At 50.9% G+C, this 15998-nt stretch overlaps 7 protein-coding genes across 7 annotated transcripts; 4 read left to right on the top strand and 3 right to left on the bottom strand.

Moving 5' to 3' along the window:
• Positions 1-593: 593 nt before the first annotated feature.
• Positions 594-1778, top strand: CC1G_07582 (hypothetical protein; the record flags this gene model as incomplete). Its single annotated transcript, XM_001836447.2, has 6 exons — positions 594-717; positions 781-852; positions 920-946; positions 1011-1133; positions 1192-1390; positions 1454-1778. 6 exons carry the CDS (start codon positions 594-596, stop codon positions 1776-1778), a joined length of 870 nt encoding a protein of 289 aa, XP_001836499.2.
• A 1030-nt stretch (positions 1779-2808) lies between these two features.
• Positions 2809-3573, top strand: CC1G_07581 (hypothetical protein; the record flags this gene model as incomplete). Its single annotated transcript, XM_001836446.1, has 3 exons — positions 2809-2893; positions 2956-3187; positions 3246-3573. The coding sequence occupies 3 exons, from the start codon at positions 2809-2811 to the stop codon at positions 3571-3573; spliced, it is 645 nt and encodes a 214-aa protein (XP_001836498.1).
• Positions 3574-3843: 270 nt separating this feature from the next.
• CC1G_14444 (ubiquitin ligase SCF complex subunit Cullin) lies at positions 3844-6816 on the bottom strand (the record flags this gene model as incomplete). The annotated part of the gene is made up of 11 exons (XM_002911401.1): positions 3844-3849; positions 3904-3951; positions 4001-4138; positions 4192-4452; positions 4505-5038; positions 5181-5270; positions 5323-5805; positions 5857-6186; positions 6243-6593; positions 6723-6751; positions 6807-6816. The coding sequence occupies 11 exons, from the start codon at positions 6814-6816 to the stop codon at positions 3844-3846; spliced, it is 2280 nt and encodes a 759-aa protein (XP_002911447.1).
• A 186-nt stretch (positions 6817-7002) lies between these two features.
• Positions 7003-9600, bottom strand: CC1G_14443 (hypothetical protein; the record flags this gene model as incomplete). The annotated part of the gene is made up of 3 exons (XM_002911400.1): positions 7003-8184; positions 8245-8600; positions 8662-9600. 3 exons carry the CDS (start codon positions 9598-9600, stop codon positions 7140-7142), a joined length of 2340 nt encoding a protein of 779 aa, XP_002911446.1. The 3' UTR covers positions 7003-7139.
• Positions 9601-9794: 194 nt separating this feature from the next.
• Positions 9795-11347, top strand: CC1G_07579 (hypothetical protein; the record flags this gene model as incomplete). Its single annotated transcript, XM_001836444.2, has 3 exons — positions 9795-9875; positions 9938-10383; positions 10459-11347. 3 exons carry the CDS (start codon positions 9795-9797, stop codon positions 11345-11347), a joined length of 1416 nt encoding a protein of 471 aa, XP_001836496.2.
• Positions 11348-11429: 82 nt separating this feature from the next.
• CC1G_07578 (polyA+ RNA export) lies at positions 11430-13103 on the bottom strand (the record flags this gene model as incomplete). Its single annotated transcript, XM_001836443.2, has 9 exons — positions 12802-13103; positions 12651-12743; positions 12419-12592; positions 12212-12364; positions 12036-12142; positions 11960-11983; positions 11782-11903; positions 11675-11728; positions 11430-11611 (listed from the first exon to the last, which is right to left on the bottom strand). Exons 1-9 carry the CDS (start codon positions 12961-12963, stop codon positions 11430-11432), a joined length of 1071 nt encoding a protein of 356 aa, XP_001836495.2. The 5' UTR covers positions 12964-13103.
• An 804-nt stretch (positions 13104-13907) lies between these two features.
• On the top strand, positions 13908-15994 carry CC1G_07577 (ATP-dependent RNA helicase DBP5; the record flags this gene model as incomplete). Its single annotated transcript, XM_001836442.2, has 11 exons — positions 13908-14046; positions 14122-14193; positions 14253-14287; positions 14346-14419; positions 14473-14565; positions 14615-14717; positions 14780-15066; positions 15122-15371; positions 15430-15609; positions 15663-15836; positions 15896-15994. The coding sequence occupies exons 1-11, from the start codon at positions 14013-14015 to the stop codon at positions 15992-15994; spliced, it is 1401 nt and encodes a 466-aa protein (XP_001836494.1). The 5' UTR covers positions 13908-14012.
• Between the last annotated feature and the right edge of the window lie 4 nt (positions 15995-15998).

The raw sequence follows: 15998 nt of genomic DNA, 5'->3' as shown, positions 1-15998 counted from the left end.
CTTGACATGCCCTACGTCCTCTGCGGGCGATGACTATCTACAAATTGTCGAGTGGCGATGGCTTCTTCAGTGGTGCGTTGCTATTATTTTTGGCTCCTTGACCATGTTAGGGAGCTGAACCCTTGCTTCGGGTTCCTGTCAATAGGGGGAGACACCGGAACCCTTGTACATGCGCGAACAAACTGTCGATTGCCATCTGGATTCTGCTTCAAGTTTTGGACTTGACAGATGGCTCTACTCTCCGCTTTCCATGTCTTTATGAATAAGCCTTTCAGAAGTCGATCGACACAGGATTTATGAATGGTATAAGAACCCTACGCTGAAGAGTGCGGATTCAGTATCAATTCGTTCCTTCTTTCTCTCTGTTAGGACTTTCTTTCGACTTTCATCTTCCCTTCGTTCTTCTTCATAACCTTTCAGGCCAGGTTGCCCATTCATCCCTCGTTCGTATCTTGATTGAGTTTTTCACAAGTCCTTGGCCAACTTTCGAACACTTTATTCGTGAGTTGACTGTCAGTGTCTGGCCTCTGAATGTCGACTGACCTATCAGACTTGGTTTTCAGAGACACCACTTTTAGCATATTTTAGTCAATATGGTCGCTAAACTCCTCACTCTTTTCGCCACTCTCTCGGCAGTGTTGGCTGTTACTGTGGCCGCTCCTCAGGCTGTCCCTTCGCCTGCCCCTTCGGATGAAGGCACCCCCATTGTCGATCCTGGTCAGTACCATTATCACTGCGTTTCGGGTCCAGTTGGTAACTGATGCACATCGTTTACTGTAGCCCTCAGCCCCGTCCCCACTGACGCGGGCGATGCAGGGGCGGCTGCCATTTCTTCCTCTCCCATTGAGCTGAGTGCGTTCTCGTCATTTCACTCCACATGTGCTGTGATTTGCTGATCATCCTGATGCTATCCTCTCAGTTCCAGCTCCCACCCCCACCGAATCAGGTACAGTGGTTTAGCGCCCAACGGAAATCCGGATTTGGCTCACCTTGATTATTTCTAACTTCAGTCGACGTTTCTTCCGCCGAGGAGCCTGCTCCCGCTGATACCCCGGTTGGGGTGGACGAGCCCGTTGATGAGTCGTCCGAGTCCCCCGTCCAAGCTCAGGTTGACATCCCAACGACTGAGATCTGTATGGAGATTTATATCGAGATTGACTGAATGCTGTACTAACAGGTTCGCTTCGACAGTGCCCTCGGCCACCACTTTCGACGGTTGGGGTGGACTCGAGTCTCTCAAGGGCTTCGACAACTTCTATGGCAAATACAACTTCGACGGCCACAAGTACAAGCAGATCATCGTCAAGCCCAAGAAAGAACTGGTTTGCCGCGTCCGTAAGGTTGAAGTCATCCAACAGCGTTTGCTCGTTCTTCAGGAGCTCGCCAAGAAGTGAGCTACCCGTATCCACAGTATCTCAATATGTTTACTAACCTTCTCCTTTCCACCTTTTAGGGTCATCACTGAGAAGGTTTGCGACGTCGAGACCCAGGCCATCGTCTTCTCGCAATGGTACGGCGGTCTCCGTGGATTCGAGCGAGACCTTCTCCGCCTCCCGGGCCACCACCAAGTCGGATACGATGAGAAGATCGTTGACCACTACAACAAGTTCTTCGACCACAAGGGAGACCTCACTGATGATGTCTGGGATTTCACTGGCCACGACCTCGGCAAGAACGTCGTCATCGTCAAGGGCCACAACTGGGATGACAAGCGCTCTTTCAAGACTGTTCGCAATGCTTGGCACAGAGCCAGGAATGCCTGGTCTCGCTTCTGGTAAATCCCTTACATGTATCGTGCGCCCTAGAACATTGTATCTCTACAGTACTCAGCTCTGTAATCCTTCTACCTCCTTTGCCTTGACCCTTGTGTTTACCTTGTTGTTCTGATTGTCCTTCGTGACTTTGCTGATGATCACTGTAGTACCTTACATATAATTCGCTAGTACCAGTATCATGTACCTCGTCGTCTGCTGAATTCGACACAGGACAGCCTCTACCTTGCCACATATCAATGAGAGACGATGAATAATCACGATGAAGTACAAGCAGCCAGTGAAAACAGAAAGCGCTTCGCATAGTAGCCACAGTGGGTGATGGGGTTAAATCATCCGAGAATCCGAAATAGGGGCACTCAGGTCAGTTGACTCGTGAACAGCGACGACTTCGCCCACACCAAGCCACATCGTAGGTTGATCGTAGGTGTATCCCGTACACCATAGGATATATGAAGGAACGAAGATACTAACGTACTCCCAGAGGAGCGTTTTATCCCATGACGAATTCCATAATGGAAACTGTCTCGAACCGGGGACGGAGGCTTTCACTCTCGTCTCGGCGCCTATCGGAGGGCTCGGATGACCCGAAATAACGGGGTGGTCTATTCTTGACCTCCAGCTTCCCAGTAGAAGCTAGGTACCCTTACCTTGGGCGTCAATATTCAATGTTGGCACGAAACGCGATGGTCTCTAGCGCCACCACGGTAGCTACTGGTACGAAACCGCTGTAACCGTCAGAATCAGAAGTCGTCCAGGACGTTCTTCGAGGGTGAGTTACGAATGTAGAATCGAGGAAACCGTGGGTATGCAACGCCAGAGCTCGTCCATAAAAGAGTGGAGAATTCCAGCTAGAAGGTTCAGCAGCCCGTTCTCTTCCTTCGTCTTTCAGTTCTTCGCCCTTTCGTCTCAGCCCATCCCTTCCTTTCTTGCCCAGGTCGGCACTTTCATTTGACACGTTCATTCGACTTTCTTTCAGACCACATTTTCAAAACTTAAACCCCTTTCGATCTTCTTTTTGACCCTCATTGCCACCATGTCGTCTTTCTTTGCTCGATTTGCTTTGCTTTTTGTTGGCCTTTTCGCTCTGCAAACCGCGTTTGCTTCCCCCATCAACCAGGGTACGACATTCCAGCTGGTTGATATACATTCGCCCACATCGTCATCCTAACTGGTATCACAGCTCCAAGCCGTCGAAGCGATATCACCCCAGTATCCTTTAACCTCTGGGGAGGCTTCCAGTCCTTCAACGGCTTTGACGATTTCTTCGGAGTCGACAACATCTTCGGACTCCGGAATGAACAACTCATAATCGAGGTGTTGGACGTCAACAACAGGGCCGCCTGCAGGGCTCCAGGTCGTGGAGTCAGGCAGATCCAACAACAGTTGGCAATCGTGCAAGAACTCACTAAAAGGTACAGCTATCTCATGCAGTAGGAAGGCTCAGATCCTTACCAACGCTGTAATCCACAGGATTATCCTTGAGCAAGCATGCGAAGTCGAGCTCCAGCTGCTCCTCCTCGAGCAACTCCGAGGAGGATTCAGCATCTTCGGTGAAGACATCAGGCGTAGGAGGGGACGGGCACCTGGATTCGACCTTGAAGTCGCCCAACTCATCCTCCAATTGTTGGATGGCGATGGCAAGTTCCGCGATATCGACTTTGGCTTTGGCGGTCTCGATATTGGCCTCCATACCGTCATCCCCCTCGGCTCCAACTGGGATGATCACCGCTCCCCTGGATCCATCCTTCAATTGGACGACCTCATCAAGATTGCCTTGAGCACGGGCCTCAGGCTCTGAGCGAGCTACGAGATGGACTGTCTTTCCTTTTGGGCTAGATCCTTGTTGTACAACGGACCTTCATATGTAGTATTACCATTACCCGGGTAGCATGGACACTAATCGTAGATCGTCTTTTCAGCAACGCAGTGAATGGATCCGTCACTTCAAACGAGTTCGTGAGCGAAACAAAAAGAGGATTAGATTGGTATGATGGGTGAAATGGGACTATTATACACATGATAATTTGCTCGTTAAGAGGGCCATAAGCGCTGAACGACTCCGTGAAGATTAAGCCTAGATCCACATCAGTGCACCGCTCACTTGCCAATCAATCCAGCCCAAACTTACCAGATAATTGTAAGACTTGCGATCCTCGCACCGCTCCAGATACTCTTTCTGAAAGAAAGTCAGCACCCAAGTACACGACAACTTTCATTGTACATACCTCGATCAGACCCTCGATTCTCCGTTTAATCGCAAGAGGATCAGGGTGGAATCGGGACGACAGTTGTTTCGTCACTTCGTTCACCAATGCGTTGTGAGCAAGGTGTTTGCGGTCCTTCATAACTCGGACAATGCATGCCTGAAGATATCTAGTTAGTGTGGAGAGAGCACTGAAACTTGGGAGACACCCACTTCAATCTGGAATTTGCGCTCCTCGTCAATACGTTCATTCGTTTCTTGCCTCTCCCGTGTCGTTTCTGGCTTCGAAGAGATGGTGCTGATTTTGATCCTTTGCATCTTTTCTGAGAAATCGTGGTTGAATGAGAACGAATCCTCTTCGTGAATGTCACGGCCTGGTGGGTGCTTCTTGAGGATCCTAAACTTGGCGCAAGCCAATGATTGCAGGTTTCGCTTCAATTCATGCTCCTCGATCCCGGTCCCTTCTTTGATTTCCTGGGGTAAAGGTTAGAGCGAAATTGAAAAAAGGAGACAAATCAGAACGGACCTCGTATGTCAAGAAATCGCTCTCTGCCAGGTTCTCGAACAGCAGCAAGATAATGAGAGCATATGTGGAGACGTTGAGGTCGTGAGTCCGTGTCTTGAACCGAGTCCTCACATCCGCATTGCCCAGAGCCATTGACCAAGTTAGCCGGCGACCGCTATGCCGAGAGAAGTAGAAGCCCTCGAAAGATTTGCAAGCTTCGGCTAGGATGTCGGGGACAGCGCATGGGACAGCGGGAGGTGATATTGGCCAGAAGGTTGTCGTCATAACTGTAACTGAAAGTTCGATAGCGGGAGCCTTTTTGGCGAAATAGATCAGCCCAGTAACAGCGATGATAGAAGGCGACCATACCGTCCGTGACTGAATATACTCTCGGTACTCCACCATTGCATCGTTCGAAAGCTTGATATCGTTGAACATGCCTTCCAACTTTGATGTAAACTGGAATCCGGATTCCAGCTTCAACTTGGCCAGCATGCCTCGCTCGGCATCATCGTTAACTGATCGACCATGGAGTAACCGTTTCGCCAGATGCGACTTGTAGTAACGCTCAAACACATCTTTGTCAGTGATGTAACGGAATACCGTGATCGTCTTCCCCAGCACCACGTCGACCTCATCGTCTGATTTCTGCTAACATCAACAACGAAATATCTGATATCTGTAGAAATGTACTTACGCCTTTGAGGCCGCGTTTGAGGTGGTCGTCGATGAACAATGAGGTGTATTCTGGTGCTTTTCCATGTGCGTTGACGAACGATTCGAATGCCTATGAGAAGTGTTAACTATTACTCGTGAGACAAGACTGAAGGTTTCCTTACCTCGTTAATGGCTGCCTCCAGATCACGGTCGCTTTGGAACGCCTCTTTCCACACCTGGTCAAAGCGGTCCTTCAGAGCGAGTACGTCCTGTACCCAAGTGACCGCAGGGAGCACAGTGTTCACAGGACGGGCCTTCCCCTTGCCCTTTTCCTCCCGTGGACCATCACCTTCTGCATCAGCAGTCCCAGCACCCAACGAAGCATCATTAAGTTCCTTCCCTCGTCGTATGATCGACTCGCGCAAACTCTTCCTGAGTACAGGCAACCCTGTGGGCACTTGCATAAACAGACGATAAAGACGAGACAGGTCGTCCAGCTTGTTGGCATCGATCATAACGTCAAGGCCAGAATTTGGCATCGAGATGACTGCGGATAGATTGGGTGTTAGGAGATGGTCTTGTAGGATCTGCTTGATGGCGGCTGAAGTCTGTGGAGAAAGGTAATGATGGATGCGCGAGTCTTCGCTTTCAAAACGCGCTTCCACCTGCACGTTAAGTCAGAAACAGGTTGGTTATGCGGTGGATCACAGACTCACTCGCTGCAGGTACTCTGGGGCGTCACATGTATCCAACAGATGCCTGGATTCATCCTTGTAGAACGCCTCGCTTTCCTTCAAAAATGGTGGTTCCAGCTCCTTCTTGTACACCGTAATTGAATTCCCCGTCTCGAGCCACAACAGCACATCAACACATCCCTTCACAGCGGACCGATTGATGGTATGACCGTCCCGCTCGCATTGTACTTGATCAAGTATACCTGATACGAGGTGGTCCTTGATAGGGGAGCGGATAACATGCTTCAAAAATAGTTCGACGCCTTTGTCCCATGTCTCCGGAACGTTCGCATTCTTCGTATATATCCGGTCCTACATGACGAACGATTCCTTAATTAGCCCCAAAGTTCCGCGGACAACTGACTCACCATGTACTTCAACAACTGCCCCAGCTTCGTCATATTGCTAACATGGTCATCCCACACCTCTCTCAACGCCTTGAGCAACAACTCCCCCGCCTGACTCCGCTGCAAGCGATCGTTGATTGAACCGGCTGGGAACCGAGGTATGATATGTTGCTCTGCCAGTTGGTCGAGGTTGGATGCAATCAGGTTGCACACTCCTCTGTACAACATGTCGCCCTCTTTGTACAGCACCATATTGTACGCATATCGGTAGTTCTCCTCGAATGAAAGACTGGCGGCGTTGTGGTTCTGGATCTCCCTGATGTTCTGGGATAGTGCGTTCCATGTTTTCTCCGCTGAGAATTCTGGACCATGCTTTCATGGATATGTTAGAGTAGGAAGGAGATAGCCCTTGCAGATGAAGTCACCTTTTTGGGTGGTTTCTGAAGCCAAAGGAACGCGTCAAGTTGGACCAAGCTTTAAAGCAATTGGGATAGAACGCACGATTTTGGGTCGACCAGTACGTCTCGCTGCTGTAAATCCTTCAGTTAGCACTTCTGGTTACGTTTCAAGACTTTAATAAATTACCGGTAGCCATTGCAATGAGATAGCACGAGGCTTGAGGTCGCTCGTTGGTGGCTGTAATTAATAAAGCTTGACTCGTCGGAACCAATTGACGCCGCGAGCCTGGTTGTTTGGCCATGCTTGAATCAAGCGCCGTTGACCTCGGCGTCAATTCGTGGATTCGAATCCCAGTCACGCCAACTTGCATCCCAAGTTAAACGGCGAGAAGTACACATGTTATTGGGTTTGATAGTTACAAGATATAGTCATGACGAGAAAGCATTATCAAAGCAATAAGTCCAGAGTAAAATGAGAGAGAGAATGAGCCGAAAACGGTAGGCAAAACGATAGAGATAATCAATCACAAGAGAAAGACCTGAGGCGTCCAGCACGACCAGAGTGGACCTTTGCACATCCGCGGCTGGAATGAATGCCCCAAGTACCAGTGTCCTTCCAGGCGTCCTCATAGCCATCATCCCACTCCATACGTCTCGCCTGATACACTTTCCAAGCATCTGACTCCTCCAACGAACGTCGAATACGATACGCTCTCTTCTTGGCGATGTCAGTGCGTTGCTTGACACGCTCGCTCGCCGTCCAGATAAATTCTTCGCCCTTCTTCTTCAACTCCTTAGCGCGAGACCGGGCCCTGTCGTTCCTATACTGCAGAGTCTCCCCCATGTTCTGAACCTGTTCGCCGAATGCACGAGCCTTGCCCTTGGAGTTCTTGATGAGTTCGTCTGTCTGGGTGCGGATGGAGGAGAGGAGGTCGTCCAAGCTGTCGAAGAGGTCATTGGTTTCATCGTTCACGGACTTGATGACCGCTGCCTTGGTGACACCCAAAGCTTCGGAAAGAGAGTCGACAAACTTCAATCCAAGGGCTTTGGTTGTCGGCTCGGGAAGAATATCCTCTTCCCCATCTTCTTGGACGTCCTCCGAGTCGTCGTTCGAGTCGACCTCGGAGACTGCAAGAGCCTTCGAAGGAGAAGGCGAGGGTGGCATCGGACATTCTGCCAAGGCCACAGAGGAAGATGGTGCAACAACTACATCCCGGGTAATAGGCTTCGCCAATGCCGCCTCAGTGCTGCACTTGATGCAGGGGAGGATCGCAGGGGATTGCGATGAAGTCGGGACAAGGGACTTGATTTGGGAAGTCAGAGACAAGGAGGTGGAGCCGGCAATGTAGACCGAAAGCGCCACGTCCTTGAGGGATGTGATTGCGGCTGAAGTCTTCACATTGGTGTGGTGAAGGGGGTGACTATTCGACCTGTTGGGTCCAGGGCTGATGGCGATCCAGGTGTTGTTGGGAGTCGTCAAGTTGACAGTCTTGGTAGGGATGGGCGAGTTGGAATGGAAAGACGTGTTGCAAGCGAAGCCCACTATCAACGACACAAGAGCGAAACTGGAAGGAAAGGGTTACGTTAGGCGACATAGCAGGTCCGGCAAAGGATGATGAGCTTACATGGTTACAGCATTGACCGGGGTCGAGGGCTCTGATTTGACAGGCTTCTTGGGGATACCAGTCACGAGTACTTCCATAGCCTCACGAACCTGAGCAGAATCTGCCCCACAGATACCATCATGAGTGGCGACACTGTACTTGCCATCCTTGATGGGGAAGGCCTTGAAGGAGGGGATGCAGAGCAGCTCCCAGTCATCCTCGGCCGCTTGTCGCATCGCGGGGATGCTACCTTCGTAGGTCAGGTCGAGGAGCTCGTTGCGAGCCATAACGGGCAGATAAAAGTCGTGGAGGGCCAATGGAGGCAAGCGAAGGGCGGGAAGGAAAACGATGCCAAGAGATGGCGCATCATCGTCATACTACGAAACGAAAAGAAAGTTGGAACGAGAATGAAAGGTGGATGAAAGCATGGAAACCTACTGCATCGATGGGGGGCTTATTATCTTCCGTACGATCAAAGATCTTCACGACATTGATCAACCCCTTGGAGTCCTCGTCGTCATTCTCCAGCCTGACAGTCTGCACCAAGCCCGCACCGGGGTCGAGGGGCTTTCCGAGGAATTGCCCTGAGCCATCGGCCACCTTCTGCAACAGGTCTTGGACCAAGGCCCATTTATACTCAGTCGAGGAGCCATAGAGATGGATCTCGAGGTCAACCTTAGGTGGGACAACCTCTTGGGCCTCATCCTCCCGGACCGTAATTGTGGCAGAGGGTTGGGTCGGGTCCGGTGACTGATCAGGTGAAGCAGCAGCGGCGTCTTCTCCTGCTTTAGACACCGACTCCGTTGGCAACTGCTCGCGACCATCGTCCTTGGGGGATTGCGGTGGCGAAACATCGTCATAAGACCTCGTCAATTCATTACGGGAGCTGGTCAACGGGTCGGGGAAGGAAAGGCGCAGATTGGGGGCGCTGTTCGTGGACTGGGAGTGAGTCGTCCCGCTCGTGGCTAAACCCGCGGCGCCTGTGGTGCTCGACCTGGATGCGCTGAGTGTCCCGATAAGACTCTGCTCGAGGGCCTCCTTGACTCGCTCATCTTCTGCCCGATCGAGCTCTGTCTCGATGTTTGGGATGAGGTCTAAGGGAACCCTTTGCAAGTCAGTGCTCCCGGCCAGTGTGGCATTTGGCAAAGGGTACATGCCCGACGCCAGGTTTGCGGCGGCCTCGTCATGGCTGTCGTAGGCATAGCCTTCCCATGCTTCGATGTCGCCTTCCCGTGAACTGCCTAGGCTGAAGGAAGACCTGCGAGAGAGGGGCCTTGAGTGTGTGTCGCGCGAGCTGATGGAGTCGTTGTCTTCTGAGGCGTTGCCACTGGGAATGTCGAGCCAGTCGGAGTCCGACCAGCTATCTAACTCTGACATCCCTGAGGACAGATAATCGTTTGTTGGTTCAGCAGGGCTCGGATTCATGGAATGGTGGTGGAACTCAATCAAAGGCCTGCGGGGAACTTATAAACCCCATTAGTTTGGCTCTGCTTGGTGTCACCCTTGACTGCATCACAAATTACAATCTCCACGGAACCCCTTATCGCCAACCTCTCATTACTTGACTACTAATGCTCTTCAATCTCCCCGACGACATTATTCTGGCCATTCTCCAGAACCTCGAAGCCCCCGACTTATTGGTTATTCAACAGGTGTCGTTGCTCCACTTGCTTGAGCGTTCAGACAAAGGAATCCGAATACGCGATACACGCAGACATGTCGTGGACTACACGATTTGGCCACTGCAGATTTCATCTGGCGTACACTGAAATTCAACGTGCCGGTTGACCTGCCCGTCGATCACCGCAACCTTCCCGGGCGTCAAATACAGCAACGCGCAGTCGACGCGCTGCGCCTCGAGTCAAACTGGAGCCGCAAAGAGTCGATTGTCAAGCGGTTGACACGCATCCCACACGTTGGCACTGTGCGGCACCTTCAATTTCTAGGTCCTTCTTTTATTGTGGTTCTGTCACAAGCTGTGGGCACCCGTCCCTCGACCAATCTCTCCATCCTGCGCGTTCCCGGTCCTGACCAATCACAAATCCCGACATCTATCCTGTCTATCGAGTTGCCACACACCAATCACACCGAATTTACGGCGTCTTATTCAAACGATACGGCGATAATCGCATATGTGGCAGGAGACCATCGCGTTAAATCGTAAGCAATCTGCACTACAAAAACGTCTTTGTACGCACCAGGAACACGGGTTTCCTAATTCCGTTCCCAATATAGCCTCCTCCAGGTTCTCTCTATCCCTCTCCACGAGGTAGATGACAGCAACCCTCCCGTTCCGACCGTTTTATATTCCGAAACGCGGCCGCTTTACGGAGAAATATTCTTCGATCCTCATATCTCTGGTTCCATCGTCGTTGCAGGTTTGGCGAAGCTACCAGACGAGACCGATAACCCTGGTACAGCGACCGTGTCCTATCAACTTCTGATCGTAAATCATGCAACTGGTGCCAATTCCTATTCCGACATACCTTTCCATCAGGACGACTTTGTGCAATTAAAGCTGTACCGCGATATCTTGTATGTCATCCGTGCCACTTACAAGGCGATCTCCATCACGACACATGGCCTTCCGAACCTTGAAGACACAGGATCAGCCTCGGATAAAGGGATCAGGACGCTTTCAAGCTACAGGGTTGACGACCTATCACCTGGTTTTGAATGGCAATTGTCCCAGGAACCAACGGACCGCAGCAACCCTCCCCTCCCCCTTTTCATCTTTCACGACTCTGGCCCAACCATGAGAAGTGTTATTTCTCACTACTCTGTCCCAGTCAAGGCCGACAGCAGCGAAGTCCAGCCTCTCTCCCCTAACTACCAGATCCCAATGGCCACTGGTGCCGCCCCCGTATCCCTTTGTCCAGGAGAGTCTGGACACCGATTAGTTTGGTTGGAGCGGAGGTTCGATACGCCCGATTTGAACACCGAGTTTGTGGTAATGAAAGCGGGCTTTGACAAGGCGAAGGGAGCAACGGTGGCGCCTGTCTGGCCTAACTACGTTGCCCTCCCATTCCAGCTCCAGTCCATCCAAACTATGTACTTTGAGGAGTGCACGGGGAAGATATGTATAGCGTTACATACAGAAGAGATCTATGTCGTAGAACTATGATTGACATTGCCTACTATCTCAACAAACACTTCGTAGTACTGCTACAAGATCGAATGTACAGACTTTGTATAGCCGATGGAGTTTACTTCCTGCTGCGTTTCCTAACCTCTTCTTCTTTGCAAGGGTGTAGCATCAGCTTGTTAGGATGACCTGGAGTCATACCAGAATGTCCTTTGGACCAATCGTACGAGATTGCATAGGCAAACAATGTACCATTGCGATTGAAACCTCCAGTAGAAATCGGGCCAGGGGCAGGATCGAAGCCTAAAATGCGGGGTGTTCCTCAGGATTGGATCTGGGAAAAGGTCACGGTAGGGTGATACTCACTCTTCAATCTCGTTCTTGCCTCGATGTCCCAGAAGTGCATGGTACCATCAGAACCTACGAAGACAATGGGTCTTCTCTCGACAGAACGTTCGTAGAAAGTGACGTACCGCATGTCGCTAGCGTCCCATGCACGGGATGGAAAGCCATGGAATTTACAGCGAATATCTGCGATTGGTCTTTGGAGTTGGGAGTAGAGTCTCGGCGATGGCATCTGAACGAGAAGTTATTCCTATACAAAGATTAACTGAATTCTGACAAGGAGTTTTCCTTGCAGAAATCACGTACGCTGCGTCTTTGTCTTCGACATAGCTAAGTACAGAATCAACACGGGATCGGGACGAACTGGAAGGAGACCGCTTACTGAACAGCCACTCGCCCTTCAACACTTCCAACCGCAAATCCGCTCTTTTCTGATGCGGTAATACACGAGACCACTCGTGTTTGCCATTTCAACGGCGACAGCAACTCCTAAAATGCCATATATGTAGGTCTGCGTCAGGAAATAACTTCTTCTGAAGAAGGAGAGTGCGTACAAACCTTGTAGACAGTGGTAGGGTTACTGAGATTATAAATCTGAATGCGTCGTTCGGCCGTTCCAACAACCATCAGAGGGAATTGGATGTCGAAAGTGTAGCATCGCTCTGGGAGAGTGACTGTCGCGACAGGGTTGGGTGTTCGCAAGTCCCAATACTGCAATGGGGTTGATGAGGGTTCGAAATGGACAACGAAGCCAATGGGCAGTACCTTGATCGTTTTGTCCCAACTCCCAGTCGCCAAAATTCCGGCCTGAGGGGTGTTGACCCAGCCTACGACCTTTACAGGGGCGTCATGCTGAGCAACCTGTGTAGCCTGGCCAGTCGTCACGTCGAACATTCTCCCTGCATTGTCAGCGCCTCCAGAGAAGATTTTCGTGCCGTCCTATCAAACCGCATATCATGTTCACGAGTTGTGATATGTGGAGCGCGACAAGACGTACGTTGTTCCAACAGACGTCCAGCACGGGGCCTTGATGTTGATACATGGCCTTGCCCTGCGTCTGTCCCTGAGGTCCTACTTCGTATATCCGAACCTGGACGCCGAAAAGGTCAACATACGAGGAACACCCTCAAACTCGAAAACCAACTTACACTTTGATCCCAACTTGCAACAGCGAGGTACTCTGCCTGTGGTGAGAACGAGAGCGACGAGATGGAGTCCGTCGGCGGGTCAGCAACTTCGACATCCTTTTCGACCGGCGCCGTAGTGCTCGTTCCCGCCGTGGTTGAACTGCCCGCTCCAAAGAACGACATGGTCTGTGGTTCAGGTAGGGCTTTCGAAGTCGAAAGAGTGGGCTCTGAACTTCGACGAGGTCTAGTAGGCGCCTTGCCAAAGTCGTGAGGTTGGGCGCTTTGATCGTCTACCGTGAAATAACGCGTTGTTTAAAGTGGGCGGGACGTGTTGGATTGGATGCAGGATGTGGTTATGGTAAGAGCCTCGGATGGATGGGGCAGGCGCACGTCAAGTTCCCATTAGTCAGTTACGTTCTTCTCCCACTGGCAGCGCCCACTCCTGGGTGTGACTGTCCAAGTCGGAGCCGCCACCGTCAGACTGACTTGATTGGGTAGTTAAATTACTGGCACACGAGGCCTCAGTGAGCACATTCAAACGGTGAACTTGGGTAAAAAATCCCAATGCAACAACAATGTTCTGCGAAGATGTGGGACGCATCGAGGCAAGCTTCGTGGGCTGTCCACAGTTGAAAGATTCGAAACTGGAAATGCGTTGTGTCGGTGAAAGACACCCCCGTTCGATGACTATAGGCGCTGAAAAGCATGAGGCAGCGTCCTCGCCAGCCCTGGCTCTCCTACTATGCAACATCAAATCAATATCTTTCGATAAATCGGTCATCATCCATGTCAAACGTGAAGGAGCATTTTCGTGCATTGAGACGATACCTTACAGTCTTCGGATGCTCAGAGAGCACAGACTCACAGAGTCGTATGAGCGAGCAGCCAGCAACTTCAAGGGCAAGGTTAGACAGAGAAATTGAAATTCACCAACCTGGGCCAACCCCGAAGACTTTGATCCGGTGACAGGGTGAGGTGGCCGGTGCACGGCATTGCACGCGTTCGAATCCTGACTCGAGCAAAACATTTTTCGTCTCTCCGAGCCTCGCGACTCGGGCCTGGCCGAGATCTGATTAGACGCGTTTTGGTCATTGCAGGAGCCACTTGTTCTTGTTTCTCGCCACACCACCTCTCTCACTTCACGACATTTTAAATAACGTCCTAGAAATCTCTGGACGGTATTTTACACTAAGACCACTTCTGAACCCTGCAAAAGAATAGATCACGACGACATGGAGAAGGACGCTGATGGATTCTTCAACCCAGGTGCGTACTTTGGTGTTGCGCAAAGTAGAGTGGGGAACGAGGCTAACGACCTGTTGTGTGCGGTTTATTCAACAGCGAAGGACGCTGCTCCTGCTGCTGAGACAGCAACTGAATCCAAACCTGAGGCGGAGCGACCAAAGTCTCCTGGTAATTATCTGGATGATGCTGCTAGTTGCTTCAAGCATTAATTACGGTTTGATTTGAAGAAAACGACCTCATCAAGTCCTCGTTCGAAGTCACTGTGCGTATTGGACTCTGCGCGATACCCGGAAAAACAGAAGCTAACATATTTAGCTCAGGTAACGCTCGCTGACCAGCAAGCGGATCCAAATTCGCCACTGTATAGTGCGAAGACTTTTGAGGAGCTCGGATTGTGCGTTCTAACCCGTACCGTTACATCTCTTCCGTTCTCTAATTACACATTAGGGCGGAGGATCTATTGAAGGGAATCTACGATATGGGTTTCTCAAAACCATCCAAGATCCAAGAACGTGCCCTCCCCCTGCTACTCGCCAATCCGTACGCATCACAGAAGGCCTCCCCTTTCCAAGCGCTGACCATTCCCCAGACCCACAAACATGATTGGACAATCTCAATCTGGAACCGGAAAGACCGCAGCATTCGTCTTGACCATGTTGAGCAGAATCGACTACAACTTGCACAAACCCCAAGTACGAAATCCCCGTATCTCCTGAGCGTCTACCACTAATTGGATTTTCCTGTTCATTCCTAGGCAATCTGCCTTGCTCCCTCCCGAGAACTCGCCCGCCAAATCATGTCAGTAGTGATCACGATGGGCAAATATACCTCAGTCCAAACCGAATACGCGATCAAGGACAACCTCCCCCGCGACGCTTCCAACATCACCGCTCAAATTATCGTCGGAAATCCTGGAACGATGATTGATTTGATGCGCAGAAAAGTGCTGGATACGACTCATGTGAAGGTGTTTGTGCTTGACGAGGCGGATAACATGCTTGATCAGGATGGGCTTGGTGATCAGACGTTGCGGGTGAAGAAGTGAGTGTTTTCATTCTGGGCGAGGGTTGACTCGTGGTTGCTCAGTGACTTTCAGCCTCCTACCCAAGAACCCTACTCAACCCATTCAAATCATCCTCTTCTCCGCTACTTTCCCCGACCATGTCCGCTCCTTCGCAAACAAGTTTGCACCCAAGGCGAACAAGATCGAGTTGCAGAAGGAAGAGCTCAGCGTCGACAGTATAAGGCAGTTCTACATGGACTGCAAGAACGAGGAGCACAAATACGATATCCTGGTTCAACTCTACTCGCTCTTGACCATTGGTCAGAGTATCATTTTCTGCAAGGTGTGACCTCCCTTCTTCACCAATTGAGTTGATTCTGACACTGTATGACACCCTATAGCACCGACATACAGCTGACCGCATCTCGCAACGCATGACTGCCGAAGGCCATAAAGTCGCCTCGCTTCATGGTGCTAAAAACGCTAATGAGCGTGATGCAATTATCGATCGCTTCAGGGAGGGCAAGGAGAAGGTCCTCATCACGACCAACGTTATTGCTCGTGGTATCGATATTCTCCAGGTACGACATGCCGCGTCTTTTCTGTTCTTTCCCCCTTAATGACCATTATCTAGGTCAACATGGTCGTCAACTACGATCTGCCGCTGATGAATGACCGAGGTCCTGCCTCTGGAAACGACAGCAGGCCCGACATTGAGACTTACATCCACCGTATCGGTCGTACCGGTCGTTTTGGAAGGAAGGGTATCAGCATCAACTTCGTGCACGATAAGCAGACATGGTTGCAGGTGCGTTATCTGTATTGACAAAGTGGAAGATATCCAGTGAGACTGACTGAATTGCCCAGATGGATGCCATCGAAAAGGCTCTTGGAAGGAAGATTGTGCGGATTGAGACCAACGACTTGGACGAGATGGAGGAGACGATGAAGAAGGCTTTGAAGTAATCGG

This window comes from Coprinopsis cinerea (assembly GCF_000182895.1).
Source record: "Coprinopsis cinerea okayama7#130 chromosome 4 map unlocalized cont3.4, whole genome shotgun sequence".
Classification (NCBI taxonomy): Eukaryota; Fungi; Basidiomycota; class Agaricomycetes; order Agaricales; family Psathyrellaceae; genus Coprinopsis; species Coprinopsis cinerea.
The sequence above is the reverse complement of the archived record's forward strand: the minus strand, read 5'-3'. Positions and strand labels throughout refer to the sequence as shown.